Here is a 25,815-nt window from a genome sequence, read left to right as displayed (position 1 = left end):
CCAAATTGATACTCAATCGTGAAAAAAGGCGGCAGAAAAACACGAGAACAATCCAGAAACGAGAAGATTCAGAGATTCTACCGAAGAGAGGCGCGAGAGTTAGAATGGTTTTGGTGCTACAATCGATCCTGTGGTTCGGATTCCTAGATCGCCGCCGTCGGTGACATCGATGTAAAAGTAGGATGCGATATGATTGATTGAATGGTGGCGGTTTAGTATATTGATCTTGTTTGGTTCTTGATAGTGGTGTTCCTGGTGGATGATAGTAGCCTTTAAGCTAGTCCTTGATACTGGCCTTGTGCTGGTTATTGATGCCGGGAAGATTCCGATGATTGATTTTAGCCTCTGTTCTGGTCTGTAATATCAATCTTTGAGCAAGTATGTGATACTGACCTTGTTTGGGTCTCTCATACCACGAACATTCCGGTGAATGATATAAGCCTTTGAGCAGGTGTGTGATACTAGCCTCTGCGCTGGTCGATGATACCGAGAAGTTTCCGATGAATGATATTAACAGTTTCGCTGGTCACTGATAACAGCCTTTGTGATTGTCACTGGTACTAGTTTCTATGCTGGTTAGTGTTGCCAAGAGCCTTTCGGTGAGTGTAAGTTGGCTTCTTGAGGTGGAGGATACCGGGTTTGATTTGATCAATCTATATCTCATACCCCAGCCTGCAACACTATGCTGTAGTGACTGCCTCGGATGATCCGGTGCATGTACATATGTTGTCAGTTTGCATACCACACAACCTGATGAGGTTTTGTACTCCATAGCGGACTTACAGCAAACAAACAGATCACTTCGCAGTCACGAATCAATCATACGGTGATTTCATGGAAAGTGAATTGAGAATATCTCAATTGTATTGTCTTCTCATCTGTATCGTAGGAAGTGATTAACATGAGCGTGAAGTGTTGCTACGGACATAGCCGCTGCCATTACATCAACGCAACCAGTCAGTCCTCCCATCTTGTTCTGTCTTACTCTTCCAAGCGACATAACCGTTATCTTCGGTACGAAAGTCTACGAAGAGACCAACATAGCGATTGAAACACGAGTTGTTGCTGTTGTCTAGGCGTAGTTGGCAGTGACAGCGCCGTAACGAACGCCGTTGACCAAGAGAGAGAACTCCAGAGAAGACTGGATAGTCATCTCGACCTGGTAGTGGAGTGTACTGTAGAATCCACCAGACACGCTTCGGCTAGTCGTGAATGCGCTCTCAGGAACACCACTCAAGTCAACTGCCAGTGAGGCAACCTTGTAGACTTTCTGTTTATCATTAGTCCATGTATCCTCATTGTTGCATATTACGCTCCAACATACCTGATCCTTGGACCGAAGTGGAGCCTGGTAGGAATCGCTCGCCAGAAGAGACAAGCTCGTTGAGCGTTCATCACCTACCCAAAAGTTCTGGTGGAACCTCATGCTTCCATGGGACGCTGATTTCGTCGCAAGGTCTTGACCCTTCTTCAGAATCCACTCCACCTGATTGCTCGCCCGCTTGACACCGTCGAATTCTGATATGAAAGAATCGATTTCCTTGTGCTTTCCTGGAATGAAGTGAGCGTTATAGCTGGTTCCGTAGTACCTACGACACTTGCGATTCTTGATCTCGGCACGGCCGTCACCTTCAAGACCCTTGGCAGCTGCGCCGCGAACAATAGCGGACCAGCTATAATTTGTCAGTCGCTGCTTATGCTTAGTTTGGGCGAGTGTGACTTACGCATGAGGAGGTCGAATTGCTTGTAGACCATTCTTCTCCGCGAATGCCTTAACCTTTTCGTAGATGTAGGGCGACTCGGAGAATCCACCAACCATGAAGACAGACTAAAGTCGTTAGTGTTCAAATAGATCGCATAGAGGAATAGAATTTGTGGTATACCTTGAGCTCCACGTTACGTGTGTGGCGGGCCTGTTCAATCTGGCCAAGTAGAAGCTCATACGTGCGAAGGAGTGGAAATTCGAACATTTCCTGCAAATCGGTTCTGATATCATTAGTGAGTCGTTACTGGACAGGGTTGATGGACTTACGCAGTGATCCTGATCTCGCCGTCCTGGATACCTCTATCCTCATCGTCTTCAATGGAACTCAGAGGAATGGGCAGACGGAGAAAGTTGATCTCGAAACCAGAGAAACCAGTCTTGACCTCAAGGACAAAGTCTTGGACCATACGACTCAGCTTCGCAGACAATGAAGTACGAGGTAAGTTCTCACTCCTATTTCCAGCGATCGACATGAAGTCGGCGGTGCCTAGACGGCGTTCCAGCCACTTCAGGAAGCCTCGCTCGACAAAGCTACCGCCGCACTGATCACCACTTCCCACCGTAGCTTCTTCCAAGGTCGTCGGATTCAATTCGGCGACACGGTAAGAGATGAGGTCTATGGTACCTCCTCCCATGTCGCAGACAATGAAACCATCACCGATGGCGAACTGGTCATCTTGAATACCTCCACGAAGAGATTGAATGGTATAGATAGCAGCAGCTTCGGGCTCAGTCGTAACTACAGTGCGTTTCAACTGAGGTAGCTCGATGCTGTTGAAACCGGCCTTGTTGACAGCTTGTAGCGTGGCGTTCTTCGCAGCATCTGACCAGACAGCCGGGACGGTAACCACCAGCGTCATTGGCAGGGTCGACCAGAGGCCTTTGCTGTACTGGATGTCAAGATTCTTGACTAGATGAGTCTTGATGTGTTTTAGATAGTCCGCAATGATATCGACCGGCTTGTTGGATGGTCCGTTCTTGTCGTTGAGACACAGCTCCTTCATGATGACGTCCACTTCGCCAGCCTTTGGCTGATCCAGAAGCAACTTGGTCCACATATGGCGCTTCTCATTTGGAGCGATGAGGGAGCCCCATTTGGTACGGTCTTTGAGTGCAATCTCACTCGGAACCTTCTCCTTCGTGCCGATCTTGGTGTGTCGAGAGGGCCAGTCTTTGATCACCAAAATGTCTTTTCCAACGATTCCAGTGTCAGAGGTCTCGCAGAACGCAACACCTGTATGGTGGTCAACTTGCTACTCATTGCTAAAGCCATTTAGTATAGACTTACCTGTATACGTTGTGCCATAGTCTAGGCCAACCACCAAGCGATTGCTGAGCATGGTGGATATGTGCGCAGCGGCAAGGTGAGCTTGTGTGAGGTGGAGGAGACATAGTAAGTCTTGTGTGTGAGCAGAAAAGCTTTAGCGAGCAGCAAGAAAATTTTCTAGCTGCTTGAAGTGAAAGTGAGTGCGAGGTGCTTGGTACGTTTGCGCGCTTAAACAGTTTCGCTGCCGTCCTCACCACTTCACCTCACTACCTGACTAAACACTCACCACCCAGACGAATTAGAGCGTAGGTCCGCGCAGCAAAGTTTCTACTTTGCTTTTGTTGGTGCTATGCTGGACAAGTTGAAAACTGTAGCCTCCGAAGCAGTATCGGGAGCAGTAAGTGCTATGCATGTCTCTGAATCTGGGTTGATTCCGTCCACTAACAACACAATTTTAAGGTCGCCGCCTTCATGGCTCCACCTAGTACCAACCCGCCCGCTGCGTCGCGCAATCACCCAGGAAACTACAGTACCGGAGATTCTGCCACAAGAATGAGCAGTGTTGAACAGTCAGCCCAACCTCGAAGCAAGACGGCGAACCAGTACACGGAGACTCAGCGTTACCCTGAAGTAAGAGAACCTAGGGTTTCTTCAGAGGATATCATCGCACAGCTTCACCAGGCGCTCATACAATGCGAAAATGATCTCAAGGAAGAGCGAACCAAACACGCCAAGGCTCTGGCAGTCAACAGGAACCAGTTGGACACGATCAAAGCCCAGGCTGCAACCATTTCTGAACAACACAGAGGCATGACATCCCTCGAAGTACTCCAGACCATAATGCAAAAACATCTTAGTCCTTATGCGATGAAGCATGATACTATGCCTGCTAAGTGGACTAAGAGTGCTATTCTTGAGGTCGCCGCAGCTCTCTCAAAGGATGCTGCTGATGCCAATGCCTCTGCTGCTGATGCAGTTTCCTCTGCTGCAGAAGTCACTTCCTTGTCAGAGCAAGTCAGGACGCTCCAGAAAGAGATGCTCGCAAAGTTAGAGAGGGTCAGTGTTGCTTCCGACGAAGAGTTGGCTCAAGAATTCCGCGTTATCATTGCGCTTGTCAAGACTCTGAGTCGCACAGTTCGCATTGACGAGACCAAGGATATTTCGACTGTCTTCGGCCCTGTTCTTCTCTTGCAGAATGTATCTCCCGATCACTTGACCGGTCGCGCGCAAAAGAAACTCTTGGTCGAAGCCTGGGTCTGGTCCGTACTTCTCCAAAACGTGTTCCAAACACCGTTTGTGATATTCGGAGATCGATGCAAAGTCTTGAATGCGACCTGGAGCAACATCTATCTGGGTGGTCACTTTGGTGAGTGGCCAAAACCCACTGCTCTCAGTGAGACATGGCGTTTCACGACAACAGAGAGTGTGCTCGCGCTCGTGGACAGAGACGTCATCACCCATGGGAAAGTAAAAGAAATGCACCAATATCTTGAGCCTGATATCCTCGCTTTGCGGAAGGAGATATACAACACCATCGGAAGTCACCTTTCGAAGGTATCTACAGGAGTCGAAGGTCCTCAAATCCAGAACATCGTCAACAAATCGTTCGCGTTTGCGATGAACATGTCACTTCAGCGAATCCGTCTTCGGATCACTTATCCCCCGGTCGGAGCAAAGTTCAGCATGGACTCGATGAAACTCATGCCGGACACTGACGACGAAGACGTCCATGAAGCAACAGTGACATTCATTGTCAATCCTGGCCTTACCAAGTGGGGTGACATGCATGGCAAGAACTTCGACCATCGTTACGATATCGTTCCTGCTCTCGTCCAGATCGCAGTTCCTCCCAAGCATGAGGTTGCTGAGGCTAAACCAGGACCGCCAGACTGGGCAGACATCGTGAGGATGGATCACAAAGAAGCCTCACTCTCCAAGGGGGAATGTGGCAAGAAAGAAGAAAGCCAGCGCTAGACGGTGTTAGAGTCCTTTCTTAGACTAATGGTCTGGAATCAGGGCTGCATATGGACTCAGATAAGCAACAACATAAGACAAGTGAACAGATAGGGGCCTACACTTCCTTTGAGAAGCTCGTTTTGCTGGCTGATAAGCGACAATGGACCTTCCTCTATGTATCTCGGCATCGGGAAATCTTAATGAGAATCTCACTTATGATCAATGTTGTTTTCCAAGGTGATTTGTGATATCGCAATATGATGTTTTAGAACCGTAGATGTAACTTTGCACTGCCGATTATTAGCAATGGATAGAGATGAGGTCGCTCAGCACGATCGGAATCGAGGCGGAAGTGAATGTTCACGTCAGAGGCGCGCCAGACCATCCCGATTCCGAGGCTAGCGCGGAACGCGTCGGTCACGTCCTCATATTGTCGAGAGTCGCGGCGGTGCAAGCATCCGCACCCACACATACGAATTGCCCTTCTGCAGCCTTCATATTTTAATCACACCCTCTATTATTTTCACACCCAATGTTGAGCATACGATAAGCTTCACTCCGCCCTACCAAACCCCTCGAACCCCCCAGACGCGCTTCTCCGCGCGTTTTCTCAACACCCAGGACATATCTTCTATACAGCCGCAGCCATGTACTTGCCGCGGAACTTAATAGCGCATCTTTACCAGAACCTCATAAAACGCACACATGCCGCCGCACCGCCAGTTCTGCTTCTAGTCGCCCTCGAACCTGACGCGCTCTGTGCCTGTCGAATACTCACCGCATTACTAAAGCGGGACTACATTCCTCACAAGATTCAACCAATTGCTGGATATGGCGACCTCTCGAGAGCGGCAGAAGAGCTGGTGCGGCCAATGCGGACAACAGACGGCGGAAGCGGGGGTGTCGTGATTTGTCTGGGCGTGGGAGGCATGGTAGACATGGAGGAGATATTGGGTCTGGATGTAGACGAGAATGGAGAGGGCGGGACTGGAGATGTTGAAGTCTGGCTCCTGGATGCAAGAAGGCCGTGGAACCTGACCAATGTATTTGCGGCCCCCATAAGTCACGACCCAGCTACAGGAGAGTTTGTGCGGAGACAAGCGGGGGTAGACAAGGGCAAGATATTGCAGTCGTACCAATCCTCAAGAGGCGGCATTATAGTATTCGATGACGGCGATATCGAGGACGAACTACAAGCAGAACGGGAGGCGTATGCTGGTCTTGAGGAGATGCCAGAGGTTGGAGAGGAAGACGACATGAGCGAGGACGACGACGACGACCAGGAAGAACAGCCGCCCTCTGGACAAGCACCGAAGAAAAGGAAGTCATGGGGGGAGGAGGATGATTCAGATCATGACATGACAGATGACGAGCGGCCAGCGCAGAGACGGAGGAGCAATTCGGTATGTACGACATTCACATGTATTAGAGTTATACTAACAACATCCAGGGAGGCTCAATACCATCTTCACCCGAGCCGAGACGGCAGAGGGGTTTACTCGCTGCTCAATTAGGCGGATCCTCAGACTTCTCCCGCTCAGACTCCCGCAGCCGCTCCGTATCCCCCGCCATAGCCCCGCCACAAGAGCAATCACTAAAAAGCCTACGGCGGCAGCTCATCAAGAAGCGGAATAAGTACGCACATACCCTAGACAAGTACTACGAACTCGGCACCTCATACTCGGACCCCGTCTCCTCGCTCGTATATAACCTGGCATCGGAACTCGGCCGCGAAGACAACGACTTGCTATGGAACGCCATTGTCGGTGTCAGCAGTCTGGAGCTGTATGGGCGGACGGGGAGCGGGGTTGGTCTGAATCCCCTCTCAGCACAGGGTGGTTCAGCAGGCTGGAATGGCAACCGAGGAGAGAATATTCGCTCAGTCCTGCGAGACGAAGTACGCCGTCTAAACCCTGTCACAGATGCTACAAGCATGTCTCGTGAGGCCACAATGGGCGAAGTGTGGGGTGTCATTCCTACAACCGCCCGCTCAGCAACAGACAAGTCCATCCGCCTATCCCCCGAACCACGCTTTCTCCTTCTACGGCACTGGTCTCTATACGAGAGCATGCTGCACTCACCCTACCTCTCTGCCAAACTACACATCTGGAGCGACGCGGGGCAGAAGCGTCTTGCCAAGTTATTAGCAAAGATGGGTGTCTCTCTAACAGAGTGCAAACAGCGCTTCACACATATGGACATGGAGCTCAAGCGCGGCCTCCGAGAACGCCTCATCAAGTTCGCCCCACAATACGGTCTCGACGGCCTCGTACCTCCAAAATCAAGCACAGGCGACCCCAAAGACGGATGGGGATTCGTCCGTTGCTGGGGCTGGAAAGCCTGTCTCTCTGCAATCGATGCAGGTGTCATCCTAGGCGCCATCCTCGAAGTCGGCGACGCAAAGAGCCTCAACCAATCCTCCTTTGACAGCTCAAACTTTGTCGGCAACAGCGAGAACAACGAAATAGCCACCACGACCCAGGAACAGCAAGACCTCGCCCAAGAACACATCACCAGCCGCTTCTGGACCGCCTACGACGCCCTCGGCAACATCGACATGCTCGTAAACCACATCAGCACCGCCCAACATCTTTATCGCGCCATCCTCCGCACCGGAACCGCACTCATCGAAAAGAAGCAAATCCGTCACCTCCGCGCCTTTCGCATGGCCGTCGTTAAAGAAGGCCCGGACGTCCAGCTCTTCACACACCCTGGCGCCCTCACTAAACTCGCCCTCTGGATCGCTGAAGCTATCGTCGAACTCAACGGCACAAAGGGTAAGAATAAGGGCTCGGAACTCGTAATGGCCGGCCTGGACGACTCAAGAGGTCTCTACGTCGTCGTCGGTTTAGGCGGTGGCGGCGCAACCGAATCTGCAAAGTCGCGTCTGCAGAAACGAGAGGCCAAGATGAAAGCAAAGGAAGCACGACAAGCGAAGCGCGAGGAGGCTAGGGAGCAACGTCGTAAAGCCCGCATTGCACGCAATCTCGCGGCAGGCCTGGATGAAGATGAGGTCGCGGATGACTCTGAATCAGAAGCCGAAGCGTCAGATTCCTCAGACAACGACAGCTCAGACGAAGAAGAAGAGGATGAACACCGGGGCGCAGGCAGGAATCGCTTCGGAAATGCTTTCCAAGAGGTCGTCCGTGAGACGGGTGCTAGGGTACGCATGGATAGCTTCGAAGCGTGTGTGATTGAGATTAAAAAGGAGGATTTGAGTGGGTTTTTGGAGAAGCTTAGTCAGAAGGCTGTTGTTGGGTAAGTTACATTATATGGGCTTCTTGGGGGGACCCCTTCTCGTCGTTGATATTGGTATATTTTGGATGTGGGAAAGTAAAGATACGCATTTGGTAAAGGCATAGCGTTGGTATCGGCATGGTATGACATGGCATCTTGAGGTTCAAAGTATCGATATCCATAGTTTTTCTTTGGTTCTTGGGGGTATTGTTTTGGACAAGGGCTGCAATGTATGTAGCAAATAACGTTTTCATGTATGTGGACATAGCTAGCAAATCTCACGTTGAAAGAACTTAGAAGCTGTGAATCTAATCAAGTTTTCTACTAATCTTCTCGTGAAACTGTATATCTTATCAAACGATAATCTTGTCCAGCGCATCCCATTTTGAACCAGCAAAGAGAAAAGTGGTATCTTCAGAATAAAAACACACACAACGCCCGCCCGCGAACCCACATTACTGAGTGAAAGACCTATCCTTCCTTCCCATGACAAGTCCCTCGTCATCTTCACCGTCATCCCAACTACCCTCGCCGCTACTCCTCCTCTTCCTCGTCCTTTGCTTGACACCATCCTTTAACCGCCTCTTCACTTCGTCGATGTTACCATCGATGGTAGAAAATGGTTTAAGTTGGAAACCGCCCAAGTTCATGCTGCTGTTGGTTCTACTTCTAGTTCTCTTGGGTGTCTGTGGGTTACTAGAGAAAATGTCTTGGTTCGCAAGATCGTGGAACGATTCATTGCGTGGGATCTCGTTCATAGATCCAGGCGAAGTAGGGTAGTCATAAGTCTCGATATCCTGTCCTGCCTCTTCCCGGGCATCTTGGTCAGATTTGAGAGGCGGCGTACGTGGGCGCTCTTGCTTTTCCCTGGTAAAGGGATCCTCAACGATGCGTTTAGAGTGGAAGTCCTCGTACATCTCTGGACCAAGCTCATTGATAATGTCGTTGACACGTTTGGCGAGGTTCTCGCGGCGCTTTTGGAGCTTCACCAGTTCGTTGTTGGAGAATGGGTTCATCATCTTCCAGAGAGGTCCCAGTGACTTGAGTATGTCCATGGCAACTTCGCCGAATCGAAGGGCGCCGTAGGTCAGAGTAATGTAAAGGACGATCTGAGGGAGGATGAGGTGACGCTTTGGAATGTCCCATGGAATGTATCCATTGCAGTGGTTGTACGAGTACCAATAAAGCCCGAGACAGACGTACCATGCATAAGATGCTGGAGCTGCAGCCATTGCCACAAGTAACTTCCAGGTGGCCATGACATCCCGAGCCTGGACCTTGACGTTGGATGCAGCAAGTGCCTCCCTGGCCTTCCTTATAGAGACAGCCTTGGTGACGATAAAGACCAGACTGAAGAGGATGGTACCAGGAAGGACCAAAAGACTGAGGAAGAGTAACTTTCCAAGACGGTAAAAGAAAAGACCGGCTGCGTTGATTGGAGACATCTTTGCATACTGCAACTGATGATCCCGGACACCAAGCGCCTTCAGTTTCCCGTTGTAAGCGATGACTTCTTTCTTGAGCTCGACGATACGAGGGTCGTCCTTGTAGCGTTCATAGCCTTGAACGAGGCGACGGTTAAGCTCCACAATTCTAGGCAATGGAAGCTTGGTCCCTTTAGAATTGTAAAGCCGGCGTACAGCTTGGATGACCTGAAGGGTGTCGTAGTCCTTAGTGGTAACGGTGACTGAGATGAGACCTTGTCGAACGGTTTCCAGCATCTCGCCAATTGCATCTCGTCTTCCAGGCCCGTCAAACTTCTTAGCCAGCTCGGGTGGTACGTGGATGGGGGTGCCAAATTCGATGACGGCCCTTGAGCGGAACTTGTGTGCGTGGAAGTAATTCATGCCAACCGGAATGATATTCAGGTTGCAGTCGGGCTTTGTAGCTACTGTGCCCAGGGCCATGATAGCCACACCAGCTAGAGAAGTTAGTGGGGTTCATCCAGCACATGATATCACGTACCTTTGAGAGGCAAAAGATCTGTACGGTCGTGGCTACCACCCTCAGGGAAGATGCCTATACTTCCACCATGATGAAGTACGTCATGTACAGCGTCGTAGACCTCTGTCTGGTCAAGCTTGGGCGCAACTTGAAAAGGCGTTCCTTCGTAGCCGTCGGCAATGCCTTTCTTCGCCTCAGCTCCCTCAACGAACTGACCGTCCTTGGTCATGTCGTTTCGGCCAGTCATCTGTTGCATTGCAACGCCTCCCTTAAAAGGCCTCTTCAGTCTAATCTCTTCAGGGCCCTTGATCTCTAGTATCTCCGCCGTGGCCGCCTTATTGTCCACTTTTGGGAGTACGATGTTACCACCAATCTGAAAAGCCTTATCTTCAAAGTTGGTGTCGACACCGCGGACGAGCGTAGGATCGTTGATAGGGTCCGGGAGGTATATCTTGCCTGTTGCTGGCTGAGTCATATCCATAGCTCTTCCCACAGGCACGACACCTGTCAATCCTGCCATTGCGCCTACAAACTTGCGTTTCATGGATTTCTCGGCGATTAGAAACTGTATACGGCGATCCGATTCCTTCTTGACGACTCGCATCAACATTAGAGGGTCGACAAACTATCCACAGTCAGTACCTGCATCGTCGCATCTCCCAACGCACATACCTGGTTCGCATGCGGGGCGCACACGAAGATGACCGGGCCCTCTTTTGGAACCTTCCAACTACTTCTCGGGTGCACTTCCCGGAAGAAGAGCTCCACGAGGATGGAAAAGGTCCATAGAAAGGCATCGTAAACATAAACGTTCATCACCGCCAGCTTCTTGCCCTTGGCGTCCCTATTGCCCGTCCCCGTTGTGGTCGCCATATTGTCGACCAATGCGCAAAGAAAAATCAGAACCTGACTCTGCAATCGAAAACAGCAAAGGCAATGCTCGAACTCTTATGGGGGTATGTAGCGATGTAGACTCGAGAGTGAGGTAGCGATAGAGGGGTGGCGTGAGAGTTGCCGTGCACACGATGTGGAGCCGAGTTTGTATGGATGGAAACGATGATGATGGGTGCTAGACTACTCTATGCATATGTTAGTCTTTTTGTATACACGCCAAAGCGTCGCAGCGCACCTTCACCTTCTAGCACTTTCTCTTCGTATCTGCTGAGGCCGTCGCGTTTTGAAGAACATCAGGCTGCGGGAAAGCTCGTCCCAGCGGATCTAGAATAGCCGAATCCCGGGGCAGCAGGATCTTATTTCGCACTGCTAAGAGACGAAGGCGCTCAGCCGTCGCGTACCAGGCCGCTATTGTCGTTGTTGGGCTCGGGTACGGGGCGCTGGACCGGTCGGGAAAGCGGGATGCGTCTTATGTCATTGCACGTCACTTGGCGGCCCTTCTTGGTGGGGGTTGCTGTAGCGGTGCGGTAGCCAACATAAAAGATATATAACCCAACAACATGTACTACCTTGGATGATTCTCCAGCGGTAACGTTACACTCACAAGATGATGTCAAAACTTAGATGGGCCAATATACATTTATAAAAGGGTTCTCGGAACCCGGGCTACCGTAACTTATGTATGCACGAAGCAAGAAGGTATATATATGTACAAATTGAAGAAGAACAAATGTTCGGTATGTGTATTAGCGCTTAGACGAGGGTGAAGACCGTCGCCATCACCAACACAGCCAGAACGGAGGTGCTGGCAGCAAGGGCTGAAGCAGCACCCAAGAATTGCTCTGGACCAGTTGGGCTGGGCAAGGTGCTGTTGCCGGACACGCTGGTATTAGCAGGCGGCGCAACAGGGCTGATCGTCGTGGAGATGGACGGTACAACCGGTACAATCGTCGTTGAGATGGATGGTACGATCGGCACAATCGGCGTAACGGAGGAGGCTGCAGGTACAGTCGGTGTTACTGCCGAATTAGGAGGAACAGTGACGGTGACAGTCACGCTGGGCGTGCAGCTGGTGGTCTTGGGAGTAGGAGGCACGGTAACAGTCACAGTTACGCTAGCGACGCAGGAGGAGCTTGCGGCAGAGCTCATGCCACCGACTAGACCACCTGGGATCGAGCTAGGCACTGATGTACCGGCAGGAGGAGCGGCCGAGGTGGGTACAGACTGAGGTCCCTCAATCACTTCGGGCACCTTTGACGGTGCTGCTTGAGGGGCTTTGGATGCTGGACCCTCACTGGCCGGGATCTTGGTTGGCAGAAGAACCTGGCTGAATGAGCTAGATGCAGGAGCAGTCATGCTAGGGGCAGAACCTTCGCTGGTTGGAATCTGTGTGGAGGAAGCAGCCGCGCTAGATGGAGAGGCAGAGGGGGCAGAGGGGGCAGATGATGTGGACGAGGCAGGGGCCGAGCTAGACGATGGGGCAGCACTCGTGGAGGGTTTCTGAGAAGTGTTCTTCGCGGGAAGGGTACCCTTCTTGATCATCAAGAGAGCTTGAGTGACCTCGAGAGCAGACAGTTGCTGACCAACACCAGACATGCCGTCCCAGCTTCCTGTGTACCACTTGCTGCCGCAAGTGGTGCCATCGGGACCACCTGAGCAAGACTTGGCAGCACCAACTGCAGAGGCCTTCAAGAACTCCACAATTTTGTCCTTGGTGAACGGAGCCAACATCGCAGTCTTGGCCATGGAGCGGGAGAGATATGCCTTGAACGACTGCTGGTCGAGGTTGCAGTGCCTTCCGGATTCTCCAGTCTCACAAGCCCACTCGTACATGATGCCGGTAGCGTTTTCATAAGGCCTGAAGAAGAGGGTTTCTGCGTGGTTGAGGAAGCCCGACGTGCGGTCTTTCCAGGTCTCATCGCCCTTGGTAAAGTCGTACATGAACGCAGATCCATGAAGGAACATGGCGTTGTTGTACGTCCACTGGGTCTTGTCGGAAACCGTAGCGCAGTTGGTCTTGTCGTCAGTGCCGTCAAAGACCTCAAACTTGTCGCTGATGAGGCCAGTCTTCTTGGTCCAGTCGTAGATCTTGACAGACCAGTCCGCGTACTTTTGCTCTCCAGTGTAGCGAGCAAGGCGGGCGCCAAGGGCAAAGGCGCAGCCGTTCGAGATGGCGTTCTTGTAGTTGTACCCGTAAGCGTTCTCTGGGTAGATCTGCCACTTCAGACCTCCTCCACAGGTAGTAGTGTCCCAGCGCCCCATGATGTTCTCGAAAGCGTTGGTTACGACCTTCAAGTAGTCGGCCGGCGCCTGTGCGGGGTCAGGAAACTGATACTCGAGCGCACTCATAACGGCCAAAGCCCAGAAAGCCTGGTCGTCATTGCCTGTCTGGCTCTTGCGGTACGACAGGATGAAGTCGTTGGCTGGCCCGTAGTTGGCGGTCAAGGCCTGTTGGAGCACCTGAACGTAGGAGTTGTCGCCTGTGAACTGGCTGTATTCTATCATGCCACCCCATCTATCCAAGTCAGTATATGCGTTGTACCGGGAATTATCAGGTTTACTTACGCGGCACCTCCTTGCCACCAGTAGTGAGGTTGCGGCCAGATTCCTATATCTTCCTTTGCTGTGTTTGGAGCGCCACCCTTGTAGATCGACATCAAGTTGGTGGCGTATTGCTTAGTAGCACTCAGAATGGATGCTAGCCTGATGTCAGCAAAGCGCACAAGAAAATGTGTCCGCCCCTCGCAAACAGCTCGCCCTCATTGTCGTTCAATAAACGTACCTTCATCTTCTGGGTCGAATTTAATACCGCCAGCGGTGGCTGTGAGTACGCTCAAGAGCACCGCTCCGGTAGTGGTAAAATACTTCATGTTTGTAGAAACGAATGTCGGAAGGTTGAGTGTAAAGGTGTGCGATCTCGAATAGAAACTAGTGCCGAAGGTATGCTCGTTGTATAGCAGGGGCTGTACCAGACAATAGATTGAGAAGCGCAGAAAAGATTGAGAGAATGTAAAACGACCGAAAGTCGTAGCAGAAATGGAAGAAAGAACGATTGAATACCGCAGAAGCAGCGAATGAGTGAAGAGGGAAACAATGACATTGTGAATCCGGGGCTATACATAATCTATCAGGCTCAGGCCGGGTGGGGCTCGGTTGGTCGACAATTCAAGGCCGGGGTAGGAGCGCGCGGGTGCAGCAGGGGTTAGCGTAGGCGGGCGTTTCGAAACTCAGGAACAGATTTGGTGCGAGCCAATCAACCATTAGCACGCGCGTTTCACGTCCAGGGCTCGCTTGCTGTTCTGGCCTTTCATCTTGGTCTGCCGCCTGGGCACTTTGTCCTTCATTGTCTGCAATACGTGGAACCCTTTGTGATTTCCGAGCTGCGATAACCGCCACAGCTTTGTCTGGCTACTAACAATAGCCTTGTCACCTGTCGCCTTGTCCATCGAGCACGGCGACTATTGACGTGTGACGGATCTCCAGCTCGGCTTCCGACGTGTACCTGCATAAAGGTGGATGCAGCATAGCCACACGCCTTGGATATGGTTGCCAACAAAAGCAACAAACGTAATTAATCGGACAGCCATACAACCATGAGTTACTGACCCAAGTCCTTGTCGATAAGCCTTAGCCTAGCAGAACCCCCGGAGATATGCCTCGGCCTGTCGGAATCATGCATCAAGGCCTCTAGTCCCAAGTCTACCAAGAACGCCCCCCGCGATATCCATCCTTGCGTGAACAGAAATTGTGCTCAGTTGACACCAACAAGCCTCTTTTCCTTCTTCTCCTTCTCCGCCTCTCGCAGCGCTGCAATCTCCTCCTTGGACATGTTGTAGTTTGCGTTGACCTGATTGAACGGGTTCTCCGGATGCTTTTCAAACTCCTTGCGGATCTGGTCAACCTTCTGCTGCCGTCGCAGGCCCTTGTCGTCCTTCATCTCCTCCAGTCTCCGCTCTTCGAATGCCGCGTAGGCGGCCTTGAACCTCCTCTCAGGATGTCGGTCGACCTTGTCCTGACTGTTGCCCGTAATATCTAGAGCATCGAGCGCGTTGTCGATACCAGTGGCGTTGAGGGCGCCGGGCTTGGAGTCAAAGGATCCAAGTGCCGAGTCGATTCCGCGGGACTTCTTCTCGGCTTTGGGTGCCTTGCCTTTGGGCTTTGAGGGTAAGGATGCTTCTTCTTCGCGGAGAAGTGCCTCCTTCTCGGCCTTCTTACGGGCTGCCTCTGCGGCCTTTTCCGCTGCTGCCTCGCTGCGATGGTTAGCTACTTGATGCGCAAGGATGACGGTGAAACGTACGCCTTTGCATTTGACTTGGCACCCTTGTTCCACTCCTCTGCCTCTGCCTTTTCTACTTGTTGATTCTTTGCCGCCTGCTTGGATGCAGCGGCGTCGGCTTTGCGCGCTTGACCTTGCGCCTTCTTCGACGTCTCGCCGCCACCAGCGCCACCCTTCTTTGCCATTTTACTGAAGTGTGATAAAAAGGATTTGCAGGTTTGCAGGGCTTGCTTCCGATTCGAGTATGTAGGTTGCGCGCACAAATTACCACTTGTGATGTGTAGTTGCGGGGTGAGTCAAAGTTTGGTCGGAAGGCGGCATCGCGGCGGGCGGGCACCTCAGCGGGGCAGTGTCGTCACACGAAGACGCGTGAATGACTAAGCGGCACCGAGAAGATACCACCTCATATCCAATAACGAGCCTTGGCGTATACGAAGCAAGTTCACCTGCCATGTCAATACTCAAAATTGGATGTGTATAACAAGTAGGGGTATAAATTTGGCCACTTGGTAGAAAACACAGAGCCCTGATGGAGACATGAATCGATTGACTGTCTCAGTGACTACTTGTTATGTGGACGTCTACATCTAGCAGATGTATAAGCCCCCACTTACTCCGAGATTTACCATTGGTATCCTCTCGCAACCTTACTCCATGCGCTCAGTGTGAGTCAGGATCTCCTCGTCGGAGTCCGACTCCAACTGCTCCGACAGTGCAGTCTTCTTCAGTTGCTTCTCGACCTGCTCCATCTCCTTGCCACCAACAGCCAGACCTGTGTATATGGCCTGCTCGGTCTCCTTGTAGATCTTTCCCTCAGCCTTCTTCTTGTCATCGTACTCGACTTTCGTCTTCCTAGCAGCCAAGATATCTTCCTTCTTCTCCTCCTCTTCAAGTGAATGCAACATGTCGCGAATAACCCTGACGACATCCGTTGAGGTAACAGTATGAAGATCTATCTTCGACCTCTTGTCTATACTTCGGAGCTCAACGGCTGAATTAACGAGCGTGCCGATGTATTCGCCCTGACCAGGAGTAAAGTCCGCGAGGATGGCCAGGAAGGCAAGTAGACGGAGGTCCCAGGTCGAGGCATCACCAGCTGGGCGAAAGGTTTTCCCGCCGTAGCCGCGGGGGACAGGTGGAAAGTTGTTCATGTCCACGTCCCAGTTCTCCGAGATGATCTTGAGAGACGCAGATGCGGGATAGCGACTTGCCAAGTTGAAACTACCGGTAACGAGGCGCAGCGTCTCCATGCTCTCACGGATTTCTGCCGGCGGCATTGTAATTTGAACGCCGTCAAAGGTCTCACCGCGGATGGTTTCCCTCAACTGGATGCGGGCCTTGCTGCGGCTGAGATCATGGTACATCTTGTCAGTGCGTGCAGGGGCGCTTGACAGCGGCCGGGACATTTCTGCAGAATGATCCTTGTGGTAGTATTGGATGGAAAAGCAATTGGTGTAGTGCCAATCGCAGAGCAATTGATTTGGTAGCTTTGGTGGCCTGTCGGTGCGAAATGAGCAAGATGTAACCCAAAATTTCCGCGTTTGCACAAACGGGAAGGCGCTCAGTGAGGTGAATGAGAGGCCCCACTATAGCAGGTCACGCTGGAGCACTCACTCACCGCCAGCACCAGTGTACCAGTAGATACATGCATCTCTGTTTGACGAAGACATCAGCTTGTTGTCATTAAGTATGACGGCGTAATTGAGCGCGGAAAGTGTGGTATGTTGCAGGCACTCAGTCTACTCTGTACATGCAGCCAGTACTAGACCTTCTTGCAGCAGCACTGCATCTGTTGCAAAAATATTGTGACATGCAGCTCACTCAGTTACTGTCGTATATGCATGTAGTGTTCAATGCCTGTTGCAGTGACGTAACAACATCGTAACCTAGCTATTAAGAGTCACTCGCTTTGGCACACGCAGAAGAAGCACAGAAGAGCATGGAAGAATGAAGGTGAAAGAAAAAAGAGCAAAAAAATCGGATCTGGCTCAGTTCGGTCGGACCAAAGCAGGGCTAACCTTCTTGCACCGGGTATCAGCTGTAGCTAATAATCCAATACAAACTTTATAAACCTAAGAGGCATTCGGGAGAGCTCGAGCCAGAGCCCAAGTAGTCCTTTCACAACAATCATGACAGAGTAGACGTCTCTATGAAACCACAACCACCGATTAGAAAATACGAGAACCGCTGATATTAATGATTGAATTGCCATTTAATTGAAATATATAGACGATATATACGTCGTGGTGGAGGACGCAATTTTGGCATCGAGGTGAGTGAGAGTGAGAGCAAACGCGACGCAACGGAGTGCACGGTGGCTGTGCACACAACAACAACAACAACAAAGCGCCAACGCTGCACACACATGCAAATGTGGAGATGAATGCAATAGCTGAGAAGCATCCATATTATAGCTCAACGGAGGAGAGATAGATGATACTGGTGCGACAGAGCTCCAAGGCCTTGAGACATGTTGACGTTGCGAGGCAAAGAGAGAAACTAAGGATATTGTTAGAACAAGGTCTCCTCTGGTGGTATGACTACCATAGGCGACCGAGTAGAGGTACGAAAGGTAACCCTGTATTGGATTGAACTTCACTAAGAGCTATTGTTCTATCTACTTGTTGTTATGATGATCTTAGGACGTACATGACAGATCATCATTCCGCGTCGGTCCTTCTGCTCGGGCTTACTCCACGAACCTCACCTCGCCGACCTGGACTGAACCTAACATATTCTTAACACTCCCCCTCAGGGCAGGTCCGGTCCAAGGACAACTCCTAATTGGTTCTTGAATCTCTCGAATGCGACTCGCTGCAATGGCTTTGTCATTCCATCAGCCACCATGTCTGCAGTTGGAACGTAGGCCACATCGAGTTTGCCTTGTTCTGCTAGGTCTCGGATAAAATGATAACAGACGTCGATGTGCTTTGATCTTTCGTGAAGGTGAGGGTTCTTTGTAAGTGCAATGGCACCCTGGTTGTCTCCTAGCATCTGGACCTTGTTGGTGTCTTTTCCAATGTACTTTGGGAACCCAAGATCTCTAAACATTTGAGCAATCCACTGGCCTTGCTTGCAGCATGTTGATAGTGCGATGTATTCAGATTCGCAGCTTGACGTTGCAACAGACCGTTGCTTCTTGCTAGACCATGATATTGGACCTCCGTAGAACATTGCAGTGCTCCCTGAAACGCTCTTTCGGTCTACCATGTCGCTTGCCCAGTCAGCATCAGAGTAGATGACAAATTGCGAGTGTACTCCCCCTGGTCCGTAGCGTAGCTTCAATGTCACTGTCGACCTTAGATATCGTAGCAGGTTCTTCAACGCATGGCCATGGTGTTCTGCTGGATCGCTCATGTATTGGCTTAGCTTTCCGAGGGTGAATGCAATGTCTGGACGTGTAAGAACCATAGCAAACATAAGGCTCCCTATCACTTGCTGGTATTCAGTGATGTCGATTCGGGTGTCGTTGTCAGTGGCTGGCCTAAATGAAGTGTAATCTGCAGATGGAATCTTCTTGTCTCTGTGTTGTTTGCTAGACATTCCAAACTTGTCAAGTACTGCGTGTAGGTACTGTTCTTGATCGAGGTAGATTGTGCGGCGCTTTCTGTCTCGCGTAACTCGTACTCCAAGGATCTTATGAATCTCCCCCAGGTTCTTGGTGTTGAATCTTCCAGAAAGCTTCTCGTAGAACCAATCAATTTGAGCTCGATCTTTTGCAGCAGCAGCAATGTCATCAACGTAGACGAGGATACGGAGTTGTTTTTCTTTGTGGATAAACATGCACGGGTCTGCGAGGCTTTGTACGAATCCCCATGCCAGAAGTTCTTTCTTTATCAACAAGTTCCAGTCGCGAGCAGCCTGTTTGAGTCCGTATAAGCTGCGGAGAACTCTAAGGACGTATCCTTTTTTGACTTCTACTCCTTGGGGTTGCTTAAGAAAGATCTCTTCCTTCAAGTGCGACTCTGTGAATGCATTCTTAATGTCAAAGTGGAAACATTCCAGGTTTTCCGCTGCGACAGTGGCCATAAACAGACGTAAGGTGTCCATGCGGACTGTCGGGGCAAAAGTCTCGTTGTAGTCTGTTCCGTGTGCTTGCGTAAAACCTCTTGCCACAAGGCGTGCCTTAAACCTCTCAACAGTCCCGTCGAGATTCGTTTTGACTGTAAAAACCCACTTTGAATCAACCATGTTCGCGTCTTTTGGCTTTGGAACTTCCTCCCAGGTTCGATTCTCTATTAACGCGATTATCTCTTCAAGTATTGCTGCTTTCCATTGCTTTCCATACTTTGGGTCGTTGATAGCTTGCTCGTGTGTCTGGGGGATCTGGATTCCTGCGATCTCGGTTGCTGCGAAAGCCTTCTCAGATAGTCGTGTTTGCTCTTCTGTAAGGCCAACTTGGGCTAGCATAGCTTTAACGATCTTGCTAAATCTCTCGTCCTCAACAATCTCTTCGTTAGACCTCTTCCGTTTGGCTTGTCTAGTGAAGTATCGTGGAATCTCCTTTTCTCGTACAGACTGGGTACACGGTTCTTCGTGCCCCTCTTCGTTCACAAGATTAGGAACCCGCTCATCAGATGGTGCAGTAGGAGGAATAGTAGTTAGCCTCCTTGGTCTTCCTCTGTGACGCTTCACTGGTTCATGAGTTAGCTCTGCCGAAGATGGTTCCATTAGGTTCTCGGAAACTGGTTCTATTGGTTCTGCAGGAGATGGTTCCATTGGTTCGGTAGGAGATGGTTCCATTGGTTCTGCAGGAGATGGTTCCATTCGTTCGGTAGGAGTTGGTTCCATTCGTTCGGCAGGAGATAATTCTAGATCCTTCCTAGGTCTTCCTCTTGGTTTTCGGTCTGGCATCGTATTCTGCGTTCCTTGTGGTCCAGCTGGTATGTTTCGCAGTCGTAGTTCAACTTTCCCTCCAGGGGTGTATTCGTCCACTGACAATCGGCTTGTCCTTGAGGTGTATCCAAGCTCTGGCGAATAGAACTTGAACTGCTTATTTGTTGTCTCAGAATATCCCATAAATACTCCAATTCTGCCACGGTCCACGAGCTTGTCATGTCGTTGGTCTGCTGGAATCGTTTTAGGGTTGATGTACGAATAGCATTTGCTCCCCCATACACGGATGTGGTCAATGGATGGTTTCGTTCCTGTGAATGCCTCTTCAGGACTGACTTGCTTTCCATTGATCATAGGTCCTGTGTTTGTACGGTTGCGTAGGTATGCGTCTGCTTCGACAGCTTCATCCCAAAACTCAATTGGTAAACCAGCGTCTTTCAACATTGCTCTCATATCAGCTTCAGCAGTTTGGATGTTTCGCTCGGCTGGTCCATTCTGGTGTGAGGAAGCAATTGTTGTAGGCTGAATTTCCACGCCTTGTGTAACTCTCCATTCCTCAGCTTGCTGTAGAAGTTCTGGTGCATTGTCGGTTCCAGCAGCTTTGACTTTCTCGCCAGTTTGATGTTCTACAAAGGTCTTCCAGATTCGGAGTTCCCGTTGTGCGTCTCCCTTTTTCTTCAGCGGGATAACCCAGTTTTTCCGCGTGTAGCTATCAATAATTTGGAGGAACCACCTGTTTCCTCGTAGAGATGTTGGAAAGGGTCCAGCAATGTCAAACTGTACTAAGGCTAGCTTCGTGGCCTTGTGCTCTCTTAGCTGCTTAGGGATGCTGTTCTTCATCTTTGTCAGGGAACACACTTCGCAGATTTCAATCTTCTCTGGAACTTGAATCTTCTTCTGGAGAGTTGTAACTTCGTGGAGTTTGGCAATCTTTGTAGGTCCTAGGTGTGCGAAACGTCTGTGATACAGCAGGTATCTCTCCTTTTCATTAACCTTAAGCTCGCTCTTAACTGGTGTATGGGGTTCCGTGCCTAGGAATGCTGTCTCGTGGTATCCATCGGCAATGTGTGACACTACGTAGAGGCCGTCGTCCATAGTTGCTTTAATAATGATCTCCTTTCCTAGTTTGAAGCATAGTACGTGTGAATTGAAACGACCCTTCAGGCCTGCTGCGCAAATTCTTCTCCCTGATAACAAATTGACTCCAAGGTTAGGTACAAGCAGTACTTCTGACAACCATGTCGACGATCCGTCTTTACACACCACTTGAGCTTCTCCTTTCCAGTCTGCATATAATTCTCCCCCTCCAACCCGAACTAGTCTTCGCTTGATCTTGATCATTCGTCTAAACAATGAGGGTTGGTCAGACATGTGGGAGGAGGCGCCAGTGTCGGCAGCCCAAGTAGATGGAGAGGCCTTACCGACAATGTCTTTTGAGAGACGGCATGTCTCAATTTCCTCGGGTTCAGAGTCTGAGGTCTCGGATAATTCATCTGACTCTGAATTGACTTCTTCGGCTCCATATGCTTTGCCAGTCTTTTTGTGAGAATTCCTTTGCTTGAGTGTCTTAATAGGCGGCTTAGATGATTTCTTAGCGTCGTATTCCTTAAGGAGCTTTCGAGCTCTCTCACGTCTTGGACAGTCTCGTACGCCATGGGCTCCGTCACAAAGGAAGCATTGGACCATAAACTTAGTACCAGATTCGGAGTCAGACGATAGTGGTGAGCTCTTGTGATTTCGGCGCTTGTAAGGCGGAACATACTTCTCCGTCTTCCGGAATGCTGGGAGAGCTTTTTCGTCGGCGTCTTGCTGGTCTCGAACCTCCTTCTCTTCCAGAAACTTAAGTTTCTGTTCAACCGTAAGGTTAAGTTGGGCGTTTAAGGTGTCAATCGTAGTCTTAAATTCTTTCGGGAGTGATCTAATAAGAACGAGTAGTAGTGCAGAGTCCTTGTAAGCTCCGTTGGTGTCAGCGTCTGCTGCTACGAGTTTGCGTCGGTATTCCTTTAGCTTTTCCCATGATCCAACAATTGTGTTCCCAGGATTGAATGTGAACGTTTGAATTCTGGTCATGTAAATGTTGGCGGTTGTGGCGTCAGTTTGGGTGTACTTCTTTTGTAGGTAGGCCCAGAACTGGAAGGCAGTGTCGTATTCGTCAATAAGGGCTTGGTCATCTTCAGTAAGCGACCGAAACAAGAGATCGATTGCAGTGGCTTCATCTTCTAGGTACTTGTCTCTTTTTTCAATGTTGACGCGGATCTTAGTATGCTTGTCTGCTTCAGCAATTTCCAACTCTTCCATAGCCTCCGTTAGTTCACCGGCTATTGCTATTTGGCAGTGCTGTACCAGGTTTTTCTCGCAGACATAGAAGACTTTCTTCCCTTAAGCTTGACCTTGTTTCGGCGGAACCAAGTATCGTGGTTTTCAGCTGTAAGTTGGGGAATCTTCCATTCTTCCTTCTCTACAGCCATCTTGTGTGTTTTGAGTTGGTGAGACTATTATGCGAGCAAGGTACGTGGTATGATGCTAAGAGTGTAGGTGATGCGGGCGATGCGGGCGATACAGGCGATGCGGGCGATCCGGGCGATCCGGGTGATATTCTGCGGGCGGTGCAGTCGTTATCGGTTCTCGGGTGTAGAGACGGTGTATTTAAGTGTGATTGCGTGTTAACCGCGTTGTACACGACTTCTTTTCTTTTCTGATTCCTTCTTGAATCTAAGTCCTTCGTGACTTGGGTGGATGTTTTGATTCCTTCTTGAATCTGAGTCCTTCGTGACTCGGGTAGGTGTTTGAAAACAATAACGTTGGGTTAGGCAACCGGGCTCATAACCTGTTAGAACAAGGTCTCCTCTGGTGGTATGACTACCATAGGCGACCGAGTAGAGGTACGAAAGGTAACCCTGTATTGGATTGAACTTCACTAAGAGCTATTGTTCTATCTACTTGTTGTTATGATGATCTTAGGACGTACATGACAGATCATCATTCCGCGTCGGTCCTTCTGCTCGGGCTTACTCCACGAACCTCACCTCGCCGACCTGGACTGAACCTAACATATTCTTAACAGATATGACATATGACTGTTATACGAGATATGTTTAAGATTGCAAGGCATGTTGCACTGGGAGGAGAAAAAACTTGAGGACAACAAGGGTATGATAGATGACACTGCACGATAGCTTCGAGGCCTCAAGACAGGCGCACATCTCGAGGCAAAACAAAGTGACAGCATTCAGGAACTGACTGCATGGACAGAAGAGTACGAATAGAACGAAAGCATATATACCTAGGTATCTTATAGGTGCGGTACATCCAGACTGGCTAACAAAAGATTGACAATGCTAAACAAACCTTCGCCGAGGATCAGACCGCTCGCAAGCACGATGATGGGTGTCTCGCTTCTACCCTTCCAGCGACGCCACCACAGGCTGAGCAAGCCGCCCATGGTGCGTGCTAGAGTGAAGGACGGCGTGTTGTACATGCCTGCATCATGTTAACGATCGTTCTTTACACAATGATGCGCAAGCAACTTACCGACAGCAACGGCGATCCCACCGGGAACAAAGTCGATCCACCACCCACTCAGACCCCTCTGCTTCCTGTTGTTCCCCCAGACCCGGATCATCGTGCCAACGGCAAAGATGACGGCCGCTCCACTTGCCCATTCCTTGACCATGGGCGGCAAACCGGTGCCTGTGACCAATCGCGCAGTAAACACCCAGACATAGCCAGTCGGCACTTCGAATAGCCCGCCTGGAATAGTGTATACATGCGTGTAAAGTTTGTAAACAACAGCGGAAAGTACAGCACCAACTGCAGATCCGATCATCTGACCCCAAAATTGCGCATTTGGTGCTGCACCAAGCAAGTGTCCGCACTTCAGATCCTGTAATAGATCGCCTGCCTGCAGTGCTGCTGACTCTGATATAGCACCAGCCACCAGATTGATGATGACTGCATTCTTTGCGCCAGGTCCTGTTGTTGGTGTGACAAGTGCGAAGACGAGTTGCGTGAGCTTCGAGATGCCAGAAACAGGGTTGAGATCTGTTTCGCCTAGGGCGCGCACTCCCATGATTGACAGAAACAGTGCGAGGACGAGGGATAGCAAGGTGAGGCGGAAAGGTATGAGACCAGGAAAGGAGACATGGACAGCAATGACACAGAGAACCAGAGATGCGATGAGGCCGATAATGGTGGTGCGGTTCGAGACCAGATGTTCAGGTGGCGCATCTGGTTCTGCGCCTTCTGCAAGCTGTTGCTTGAGAGCCGTCAATGGGTCCGCTGAGGTTCCATCATCGAGCTGCGTGTATTGCTGATTTAGCGCGATATTGAATGTGAGGAGCTCTTTCCAGGTATGCGATTGGAACGTGTTCTTTGCCATGGGGTAGTAGGCCTTTCCGATGGTAACGAGCGGACGCAGAAGCAACCATCCTAAGCTGACGAGGGAGTCTGCCAGCATTATGGCGAGCGAGATCCACACTATCCAGCCTTTTGAACCATTAGTCCAATCTGATACCGGGCCTGGAGCCCAGCCTTTGTGTTTGGCGAGTGGTGATAGGACGCCCCAGCCGATAATGGCGCCTAGGAGCATGTGTAGAGTTGTGGCTGGCCCCATGATTATTCCCTGGCCTACATATGCTGGGGAAGGGTTGAGAGTCCAGAGCCAGTTTTGCGCCAACGGGAGGCCGAAGACGGGAATATCGTGTAGTTGCGGGATAAAGTACGAGACAACGGTGTATAGGGCGGATCCACCAAAGGAAATCAATAGTAATCTAATCTTTGACCTCCAGTCTCCGTCATCTTCAAGCTCCTGAGCCGGTTCTTTCACACCGTGGTCGAGTGATGGCCTCAAGTCATGCTCCTCCCGCTGTGCACTTGACCCCTGCAACAACCCTTGTACCTCCTCTTCATCATCCGAATACTCGTCTCCGGCCTTGCGTCTCTCGCGAGCTATCATTGTCTTTGACTTCTCATCCCCATGAAGCACCTTGATCAAAAGCGCAGTTGCAGTTCCACTCGGAAACTTCAGCTTCTCCCGAATAATCATCTCTTTCCGCAGCGGTACCGCAAATACGACTCCGAAGAAGCAGATCCCCACAGACCATACGATCAATTTCCAAAGACTGATATCCAGTGGTCCATTCTCTTCCGGCTTCAAAAGGTAGTTTAACGCAGGAATAACGCCCACGAATCCGCATCCAAGTGGCATCGTACCAACGGACCCAGCAACAGACTGAATAAGCACATTTTCCACAGGAGTAAACGGCAACTTGAGTGTCTTTGCAACAACCTTGAAATACGCGAACCCAATAAGCGCAGAAGGCATAGCCATACCCGAAACCCAACCCGTCTGCAACCCAAAGTACATATTGGAGAAACAAATGACCACACCAATAACCAAGCCGACCAAAACACCTCTCAGCGTAAAGTTCTGCGGTTGCGACGCCTGATCCGCTAGATATGCGCGTGCTTCCGTCCTACTGCGGCTAAGCGCGTCGTCCTCCAGCGCCTCACCATCACGTCCAACTCTTTCATTTTCCAGCGATGCGGATCCTCGGTCTGGCGCCATGCTCGATAGATCCTGGAGCTGAATAGACTCAGCCAGTTTGAAGGAGGAGAGGAAGCATGAAAAAAGAAACGACC

The 25,815-nt window shown here is 50.5% G+C and overlaps 9 protein-coding genes across 9 annotated transcripts; 2 read left to right on the top strand and 7 right to left on the bottom strand.

Annotated features, from left to right (window-relative positions):
* Positions 1-1,072: 1,072 nt before the first annotated feature.
* On the bottom strand, positions 1,073-3,105 carry PtrM4_060510 (Hsp70 family protein; the record flags this gene model as incomplete). The annotated part of the gene is made up of 6 exons (XM_001932800.1): positions 1,073-1,270; positions 1,325-1,673; positions 1,725-1,828; positions 1,884-1,986; positions 2,033-2,999; positions 3,054-3,105. 6 exons carry the CDS (start codon positions 3,103-3,105, stop codon positions 1,073-1,075), a joined length of 1,773 nt encoding a protein of 590 aa, XP_001932835.1.
* Positions 3,106-3,381: 276 nt separating this feature from the next.
* PtrM4_060500 (uncharacterized protein) lies at positions 3,382-5,006 on the top strand (the record flags this gene model as incomplete). The annotated part of the gene is made up of 3 exons (XM_066105505.1): positions 3,382-3,429; positions 3,492-3,936; positions 4,042-5,006. The coding sequence occupies 3 exons, from the start codon at positions 3,382-3,384 to the stop codon at positions 5,004-5,006; spliced, it is 1,458 nt and encodes a 485-aa protein (XP_065964132.1).
* A 629-nt stretch (positions 5,007-5,635) lies between these two features.
* PtrM4_060490 (DNA replication initiation factor Cdc45) lies at positions 5,636-8,250 on the top strand (the record flags this gene model as incomplete). Its single annotated transcript, XM_066105504.1, has 2 exons — positions 5,636-6,226; positions 6,439-8,250. 2 exons carry the CDS (start codon positions 5,636-5,638, stop codon positions 8,248-8,250), a joined length of 2,403 nt encoding a protein of 800 aa, XP_065964131.1.
* Positions 8,251-8,680: 430 nt separating this feature from the next.
* On the bottom strand, positions 8,681-11,042 carry PtrM4_060480 (PlsC, 1-acyl-sn-glycerol-3-phosphate acyltransferase; the record flags this gene model as incomplete). The annotated part of the gene is made up of 3 exons (XM_001932797.2): positions 8,681-10,146; positions 10,191-10,794; positions 10,842-11,042. 3 exons carry the CDS (start codon positions 11,040-11,042, stop codon positions 8,681-8,683), a joined length of 2,271 nt encoding a protein of 756 aa, XP_001932832.1.
* Positions 11,043-11,816: 774 nt separating this feature from the next.
* Positions 11,817-13,933, bottom strand: PtrM4_060470 (glycosyl hydrolase; the record flags this gene model as incomplete). Its single annotated transcript, XM_001932796.2, has 3 exons — positions 11,817-13,578; positions 13,629-13,761; positions 13,846-13,933. The coding sequence occupies 3 exons, from the start codon at positions 13,931-13,933 to the stop codon at positions 11,817-11,819; spliced, it is 1,983 nt and encodes a 660-aa protein (XP_001932831.2).
* An 881-nt stretch (positions 13,934-14,814) lies between these two features.
* PtrM4_060460 (putative duf1014 domain-containing protein) lies at positions 14,815-15,524 on the bottom strand (the record flags this gene model as incomplete). The annotated part of the gene is made up of 2 exons (XM_001932795.2): positions 14,815-15,313; positions 15,361-15,524. The coding sequence occupies 2 exons, from the start codon at positions 15,522-15,524 to the stop codon at positions 14,815-14,817; spliced, it is 663 nt and encodes a 220-aa protein (XP_001932830.1).
* Positions 15,525-15,986: 462 nt separating this feature from the next.
* On the bottom strand, positions 15,987-16,745 carry PtrM4_060450 (DM6 domain containing protein; the record flags this gene model as incomplete). Its single annotated transcript, XM_066105503.1, has 1 exon — positions 15,987-16,745. The coding sequence occupies one exon, from the start codon at positions 16,743-16,745 to the stop codon at positions 15,987-15,989; it is 759 nt and encodes a 252-aa protein (XP_065964130.1).
* A 1,345-nt stretch (positions 16,746-18,090) lies between these two features.
* PtrM4_060440 (uncharacterized protein) lies at positions 18,091-22,473 on the bottom strand (the record flags this gene model as incomplete). The annotated part of the gene is made up of 1 exon (XM_066105502.1): positions 18,091-22,473. One exon carries the CDS (start codon positions 22,471-22,473, stop codon positions 18,091-18,093), a length of 4,383 nt encoding a protein of 1,460 aa, XP_065964129.1.
* A 994-nt stretch (positions 22,474-23,467) lies between these two features.
* On the bottom strand, positions 23,468-25,741 carry PtrM4_060430 (oligonucleotide transporter; the record flags this gene model as incomplete). The annotated part of the gene is made up of 2 exons (XM_001932794.2): positions 23,468-23,655; positions 23,707-25,741. The coding sequence occupies 2 exons, from the start codon at positions 25,739-25,741 to the stop codon at positions 23,468-23,470; spliced, it is 2,223 nt and encodes a 740-aa protein (XP_001932829.2).
* Between the last annotated feature and the right edge of the window lie 74 nt (positions 25,742-25,815).

This window comes from Pyrenophora tritici-repentis, chromosome 2 (genome assembly GCF_003171515.1).
Source record: "Pyrenophora tritici-repentis strain M4 chromosome 2, whole genome shotgun sequence".
NCBI classification, from domain to species: domain Eukaryota; kingdom Fungi; phylum Ascomycota; class Dothideomycetes; order Pleosporales; family Pleosporaceae; genus Pyrenophora; species Pyrenophora tritici-repentis.
This window is presented reverse-complemented; position numbering and strand designations above follow the sequence as displayed.